This window comes from Crocodylus porosus, unplaced genomic scaffold (genome assembly GCF_001723895.1).
Source record: "Crocodylus porosus isolate Cpor-Errol unplaced genomic scaffold, CroPor_comp1, whole genome shotgun sequence".
Classification (NCBI taxonomy): domain Eukaryota; kingdom Metazoa; phylum Chordata; order Crocodylia; family Crocodylidae; genus Crocodylus; species Crocodylus porosus.
In genome coordinates this window covers 18,588,479-18,596,702 of record NW_017728947.1, presented here as the reverse complement: position 1 = coordinate 18,596,702, position 8,224 = coordinate 18,588,479, and the positions used below count along the sequence as shown (strand labels likewise).

General features: G+C 45.1%; 1 protein-coding gene across 3 annotated transcripts in view; it reads right to left on the bottom strand.

Moving 5' to 3' along the window:
- OVCH2 (ovochymase 2) overlaps positions 1–8,224 on the bottom strand; it is a 40,163-nt gene that overhangs the window by 4,430 nt on the left and 27,509 nt on the right. For 2 of the 3 annotated variants that reach the window (XM_019552280.1, XM_019552281.1), the window contains 3 exons: positions 4,978–5,109; positions 2,714–2,794; positions 1,803–1,989 (listed from right to left, as the gene is read on the bottom strand). In XM_019552280.1, coding sequence (XP_019407825.1) covers positions 1,803–1,989; positions 2,714–2,794; positions 4,978–5,109 — 400 coding nt within the window. The remainder of the gene's footprint in view (positions 1–1,802; positions 1,990–2,713; positions 2,795–4,977; positions 5,110–8,224) is intronic. The other variant, XM_019552282.1, reaches the window with a different exon arrangement.

Below are 8,224 nucleotides of genomic sequence, written 5' to 3'. Positions count from 1 at the left end.
TTGGTCAAAATCATGACAAAGCTTTTCTACTCTGCTTGAAGATTTGGGAGCCGAGATTTTTTTTTTTTTTTTTTTTTTTTTTAAAACAGAAACATAGTACACCTTTGGGAAAATTTCCAAAGCCACCCAAGTTACTTAGAAAAACAAGACTGAAATTCCTAAAGTGGCCTGGGCACTAATGTTCATGTTCCATTGAAAATGTAGTGGGTTTAGAATCCTACATGCTTAACTCACTTTGAAGGCAGGACTAAACATTTCTGAAAATTTTACCCCAACCTTTAAGACAATTTCAAAATTATTTCAGAATGTATGTAGGAGCAGTGGGAGAAGATGCTGTTTGCAGAAATAGACACCCCCCTACCCCTAACACACACACACACACACACACACACACACACACACACACACCCCCCCTTACTCCATGAAAACATAGCCTGTTAGTAAGAAAAGGCGCCTTAATTTACATGTGCTTTTACACAAAGATATATTTGATTATACAAGAGAATGAAGACAGTCATATACATTCTCTTAACATCACCCAGAAACTGCTCAACAATTACTTTCTGCAGCTGGGTATATTTTTAAAAGAATACTCCTGCTGAGGTCCACAATCAACTCCTTAAAAAAAAAGAAGTTTCTTCTGGCCCAGAATGTTAATGATCACCTTAATAACAGCAAGCCTTTTAGCTCAGGCCTGAGACCCATGGAGATCATAGGGGACCTTCTGGATTTGTAGGTGCCACTGCAGGACATTCCCAAATGCTGTCCCTGTGCACAGGACAATTCCAAAAGCACCCCTCCTCCATCCCAAAGCTGGCAAAAACAAAAAAAATATTTTGGAATTAGACATTTCATTAGGCCATTAACAGATAGACATTTGAAGTGGATTTTTTTAAATGAAGTCCCCCTGCCAGAACCATTACACTTTGGAGAGCTTCAAATTCAGAGCACTTCAGGCCATGCACAGAGGTGCAGCCCCTCTGTCATGCCCTCCTTCCCCCAGTTGGAGCACTTCAATATAATCCCAGTAACATTCAGTAGCATGCTTTCCAGCCGAGGGTTGCTTGGTCCTGCAACTCCACTCATCTCATCCCCACAGATGGGTAAAGGGTGTTGCAGATAGCCAGTAATCGCTCTCCTGTGCCTCCTGGTTCCAGAGTCCTGGGGCTCAACTCTGCTCAGCAAATTCTTAAGTGCCCCTGTACCAGAACCAGGAAACTTGAGGCCCTGCACCTTCCCACGAGACCCAGAAGACCAGAGCCATGGGGGCACATAGGGAAAGATTTCTTTCATGTCTTTCAGGCTTCAGACACTGCTGAGGATGACCAAATTCACAGGACAGAGATCACTGGCTGTCCACCCTGTCTATCCAACTCTTCCCGCAGTCACCCTGTGGGGGACAAGGGTAAAGAGGAGCACTGTGAAGTGGTGGAGGACCAAGCTACCTCCTGTCATGTTATGCTTAAGCATGCACACAACTGAGAGTGCTTTAAAATGAAGCACCTCAAAGAAGTTGGTGTTTCATCCAGAATAATTTTTGACTGCTTCAGCCATTTTTAGAGCACCTTATAGGGTGTGTAGGTGAGTTTCTGGCTATTTGAAGTGCTTCAAGCATAATGTCTGTCCAAGATCTTAGTTTCTTTTTATGTAGCAATCTGATTGAATGAGAAAATATTAGCTGCTGATGCTTTTAAACTGACCTAACAGAACAAAACTCCAGACACAAACATCACGTCATAAGGGCATCTTGTGATAAAGAACTACTCACTGAAAACTAGGAAGATCTACCCATGTGTACCTACTTATGACTAAAGCAGTGAGCAGCTGTGACAACCCAGTCTTTGGCAAAAACTGCTCCTCCACACACATGTTCTGCTGAAATCTGGATGCTGACCTGCCAAGGCCATGAGTAGGGTACAGCTTCCTCACCTCCAACTATCCTACTGAAGAGAAATCTGGGTTGGTTTGAGGGCACTCCACAGATATAATCTGGAACAGAAAAGGTTCACAGAATCAAGGGAGGACTGTTTTCAGGAAGGGGCTTGGGGCATTGTTTACAATGGGCTTAACCTGCTTTTATAGTAGCAGTATCATACCTCATGAAAATTTGCTTAACCCTAAACCTCTTCCATTGCAATGGATCAAAATGTCTAGGGTCAATATCACCAGGAGAGGATTCTCTTTTTAGGTACAGAATTTTGCAGGGGAGAGTATGTCTGCCTATAACAGCATTATATAGAAACATAGTGCTTTATATGTTATCTTGAAGAATTTAGGCTCAGGCCAGTAATATTTTGTGAACTCACCTCATTCTTTATAAATCTTTGAGGCAATTAAAGGAATTTTTAAAACTATGGCCATGATTCTCCATTGTCCTTCACCTTGTGCAATGATTTACTTTGATGTGAAGGTATATAACATTTTATACCACTGCATATTCTCAGCAGAGCAGCATTTTACTTTTGCTTTCCCCTAGCATGAAAGAATGTACAAGACGAGAAGCACATGACAGCAAACCTATATTATCCTAAAGACAAACAGCATGAAGCTACTAATTTACATTTCTGATACTCTTAGTGCTTCTCAGACAAAGCATTTCAAAACAACTCAAGGAACAACCAAAACTAACCAATGAGTATCCTGTGAATTCTAAATACTATCCAAATTGTATTCTGTATTTCCAGTGAAGAAAATTTATCCTTGACTTCCTTACCTGGAATTTCCGTTTCATTTATGGCCACATGGACATCTTCAAGAAATGTTGTTTCATTGTTTGAATCTGATACATTTAAATCTATAACAAGTGAAAATAACATACTGGTTATCACTGTGTTACTCCAAGTTTTATCACAAAAGCAAACTGGTAATTTTGTGTAGTTTGCAACCTTTTGCAAAAGAAAAAGATCTAATGATGATAAATTTTTTTTGGTACCTCTGCTTTATTACATTCCATAGTTGACTCTTTGGTGGAGCTGCTATTCTAAGACGACTCAAATAGGGAGCATTTTTTCTGAGTGCTCGGAAAATGTTTAGCCTCCAAATGGTTACTACCATGAATAATAACGGGCACATCTATACAAGATGCTTTACTGTACAGTAGAGCTAATTACTGCCTAGCAAGTGACATCATCTACATGTGCTGATCCTTACTGTACAGTAATTTGCTCTACTTGGCAGTTAATTTGCTACCAGCAAACACAAATAGAAAATTAACTGCTGAGTAATTACTGTGCAGTACAGCATGTGTAGATGGCTGACCAGGAGCAAATTTGCTTCCGGCCAGCTAGGCAGCAGGGGGAGGGAGATTGGTACCTGCCCCTGGGAGCTGCCTACTGCCAGGGTGGGCTCTGTCACTGGAGCCTAGGCAGCAAAAAGTTCCCAGCCCCTGCTCTGTGATTGAGTGAGGGCTGGGAATAATTTCACAGCCCCACCTCTGCAATGATCATGATTGCACAGAAGGGGGTGGGAGCTCCCTGCATAGGAGGAGTTCCCCACCCAGCCTGGAGCTGGCTGGGATCTGCCCTGGCCAGGGGTCTGCCCCTGCTGGCTGGAATCTGCCTCTGACAGTTCCCAGCCAGTTCTAGGCTGCACAGAGAAGTCTGCACGTGGAGCCTGGAAGTGGTGGGAGACTGTCCCTTCAAATTTTTCCCAGTCCCATGCCCCAATCAGGCAGTCAAGGCACAGTCTTTCCAAGCCCTCTGCCTCTGATCACAGAGTGGGGGCCGGGAGCTCCCTGCTGCCGGGGCAGGGGGACGTTGTCCCTGCTTAGGCTTCACCACAAGCCTGCCTCGGCAGCAGGCAGCTCTTAGGGACAGGGAGCAATGTCCTAGCCCCTGCCAGGTGACAGCTGTCTCCTAGCCCCATGCTCCCTGCCAGGCCCTGGGCTAGCACCCAGGGGGAGGCTAGAGCTCCCCCTGGCTGTTCCAGGGGGCCAGTGCAGGGCCAGAGAGGTCGGGAGCCGACCCCACTGAGTAGCTAAACTCACTGGGTCAAATTCTGGGTCTGTTAAAGTCGATTTAGTTTTGCTGTTGACTTAAACTGAGTCAGAATTTCACCTGTCGTGTCTAATGCATTATTCTTGTGCAGGTTTAACTCAAGACCTTTGTAGTGCTACTTCTGCCTGGACTTATCTGGAAGGTGTTTATTGCAGGAAAGATTTTTCTCCTTTTAAAGGTGGGATACAATAAAAAAAACTAGTCATGGCGAATAAGCCATGAAAAAGCTGACTGAAAAAAAACAAAACATCCTATAGGAACATGTCAACTTACCTGTTCATTTGGAACTGAAAACAAAATCCAAATGAAGACTTTTGAAAAATGTCTTTTGAAAATATTCTATTTTATCCTTTCAATACAGATTTTTCATTTATAAATTGTATGTTTTTGAATCTTTCAAAACAAAATGTTTTACCTGAACCCTCTCCAATTCTTTTTCTCTAGAAATGTTTATGAGACTGTTGACATTTCTGTTTTTTCCAAATTCCTTATAGAATGAAATTCTGAGTCTTGGCCATCTCTGCATAAAATGATAACTAGCAGCCCACATAATCTAGAATGGTTTTTCACCATCAGTCTGCTTCTTGATACAGGCTACCGGGGCATAGATGGAATGCATATTTTAAAATATCAATCAAAACGTGTGTTACTGTCCATATTTAGGACCTTGATTTGCTACAGCAAGTTTTTAGGTTGGGATTGAGTATCCAGCTTGAATTTATAAGTATGTAATTCACACCTTTATCTAAAATGTAAGCCTATGGGTTTTGTAAGCACTGCCTTTCTACGTCCACTCTATAGAGTAGACCTTTCATTCCAAGGCCCAGTGGATTCATAATGAACTTTTCTAATGGCCACAAACTGGTTCAATTAGGATCTACTCAAAGCAAAAATCAAATGAACTATTAAGATTCCCTGCTAAACCTTCTGTGCTGTCCCTGAGGAAAAGCAGGCTGCCACTTGTATTCATTGCTTCCTTTACCTGCCATATGAATGAAGGAGATTGTGGCTCGAAATCCCCCAAAAGTTTCTGTTTCATCTGATTTAAAGATGATCAGCATCACATTAGAGAAACTCAGGACAGGAGGTGGAACAGCAAATCCACAAGACTTGGCTGGAGATGATAGAACAATGATCAACAATTGATTAGAGAACTCCACATTTTGGAGGCAATAGAAAAGAAGGGGAAGAAAAAAGAAGGAAGGATATATTTTTCCAAAATACAAATATGTATAGAAATAAAACTATACATTAAAACTAACTTTTCACTAACTAACATAGGTGCAACTTAAAAATGAATCTGGCGCACCAAAGTTTACCACTGATACCATGAAGCTAGCAGGGATGTTCAATGTCTCCTTTCCTCTGCAAGGAAGTGCTGCTACCCCAGCAAAGACACAGAAGTAGTTAATGTTGGTAATATTCCCAGTCTCCACATTTCCTGCTCTGTCTGGCCCCATATCAAAGCAACACTCTTCAGTTGCTTTCAGACCCCTAAACTACAACACTTCCATTTATTGGAAAAGTAATAAAGACCTTGGGTCATGGCTCCAGCTCTATACTTTTACACATGAAAGACATATATAGCGGGCAAAGCAGTGACCAAGACAATCCTGCCTTTCCAGAGTGACCTACAGGAGTCACTGCAAAAGAAATTAAGGTTAGGACAGGCTTAAGGACTTCTTAGGACTGCACCCAACAACACTGGCTTTTGAATAAAGGGTGGTACTAACTACCTGACCCTATTTACTGGGAATAGGGTCAACAAAGAGGTGAACTGTGCCAAATTCTCCTACGCACACTCATGTAAACTAGAAGTAACTCCAGTGAGGTAAACAGTGATAGTAATATCAAAGCTCAACTAAAATAAAGAAAAGGCCTCTGAAAAGCAGGTCTCATAACTATTTTGTTTAACTAATGTTTCAAAGACTAGTGCTATAAAACACTCATAGTACTAATTTCCTTCCTTAAAATATAAGAATTTAGGAATGCATGTAATATACAATGTAGAAATGCCTGAGATTTTAATGACCTATACATGCTTATATGGCAGAGAAACATCAAGACAAGTATAGAGCAGTGATTCTCAACCAGAGTGCTTTGAGATCCTTTCAAGAGTGCTGTGGGGTGCCACATGATGTTAGCATTGTTAAGTTTACAAGCATGTTTCACAAGACAAACCCAGAGATTTCAAACAGAAATCCATAGTTGTGGTTTTTCTGAGTTCTTTGCAACAGAAAAACTGCTCTACTTTTGTTTTGGTTTTTTTTGCTAACAGAAAAATAGAGTGAAAACTAAACTGTAATTTTCCAAGGGCTGCCTAGTTGAGACCCTTGGGTGTGTCCCCATGTGCAGGGTTGTGCAGTTGCCACAGCAAAAATAGCAGGAGTACAAATTTGTGCCACTGCTTTTTGCCTCTTTGCACGCCCCTGCACATGGGGTTGGTATGGGGTAAGTTGTTCCAGGTGCAGTAGGACAGGCTGAAGCCAGCACTTGGGGTGGCTTTAGCAGCCTGGCTTGCAGTCCTGGGGGCCTCCTGGGGCGGCAGCAGTGGCAATCTGTGCTCTTGGGCTGGCCAGGTGCCCTTTCTGGTGGCACACACTGCTACTGTATGTGCTGCACTGCTTTTTTAGCAGTGTTTTTTTTTGTTTTTTTTATACCAGGATCTCCCACTGTCAGAAAACCCACCATGCTGCCCATTAGCATCACATGCACTGCATGTGCATTCTTGGAGATGCACCCCTTAGCCATGTGCAGACAAGCAAGCACATGCATGCTGCGGTGTCTCAAAGCAGTTTGAGATGCCACAAGAGGCATACTGGAATTGAAAAAATGTTCCCTGTGCTGCATATTTGCAGTGCAGATTCTAAATTTGATACTGGGAAATCCCGGTATAAAAAAAGCATGCTGAAAAACGTTGTGCAGGGTGCATTCCTGAAGCATGCTCTGAAGCAACTGGACACAGTCTTCCAGAGAGACACTCTAGCACCTAGCCAGAGTATCTCTGTGTAGCCCCCCCCCATGGCGTACAGCTTCCCTGCAGCAGCAGCAGGCTGTCAAGGTGCTTGTGGACAGCTCCTGGCAGAGGCCCGCAGCGGCTGCACATGGTGCACTGCCAGCCCAGCCCGCTGGTGCACACCCTCAAACAGGACCAGGCCAGATCTTGCTGTCACCCAGGCTCCTGGGACCACTCATGAGAGCTGTGCACCCTTGGGTCCTGCCTTCATGTGTCCCATGCACCACTGCACCGGGCCAGCTCCATGGAGGCAGGACCCTGCCCAGCTCAAGGGCACGTTGCTCTTGTGTGAGTTGCTAGGAGCCCAGGAGGCAGCAAGAGCTAGCTTGGTCCTACCTGAGGGCACACACCAGCAGGCTGGGCCAGTGCAGTATGGCTCTCTTCCAGGAGCTGGCCACAAGCAACCCGATGGCTATTGCTGCTGCGGTGAGGCTGTGCACCGTGGAGAGGGGGGCGGGGGACCCACCCCTCCCACATAGTCCTCCCACCCCCACAGTTCCCCCATACCCACAACACCCCACAATCTACCCACAAACCCCACACCCCACCCACATACCCAACTCCCAGAACGCACACTCACAGCCCCCTACACAACCCCCACAAACCTCATCCCCACTAATCCTACACCCACCCACAAACCTCCCCAAGCTCCTGGCAAAAACCTCACACCCCCTCCCCCACACAAATCTCACACCCTGCATACCCAACCACCAAATGGGACGGGACCAGCTGGTGGGAGCCACAGCTGCACGGGCAACTACCACACTGTAGCCCTGCCCCATGCCCATACTGGTGCTGGGACATGACATGCAGCTCTGCCCTGGGAGTGCTCCTGGTCCCAGAAACAACTTGAGGGGTGCAGGAGGCTGGGCTGCAGTGTCCATTCCACAGCCCAGGTGTCCATGAGGGTCTGGCAGCCATGGGCCTGCAGGTCTAAGGGGGAGGATGATGTTGTAGGTGACAGCAGATCACAGCCAGGCAGCTACCCCCACTTCCAGACTGCTGCAGTGGGTAGAGGGTGCAGGAGCCACTCTAGATTAGGGCTGCCTCAGCAGTCCAGCTGGCTCAAGGAACTAGACCCAAATGGGGATTGTATGGCTGCCTGGGGGTAGTATACAAGCACTACAGCACAGCAACCTGCATCTCTAGCTGCCAGTAGGCTGTGGCTGCACAGCTGGCCTGCAGTCAGCACTGCTGTCATGTCTTTTGGTGC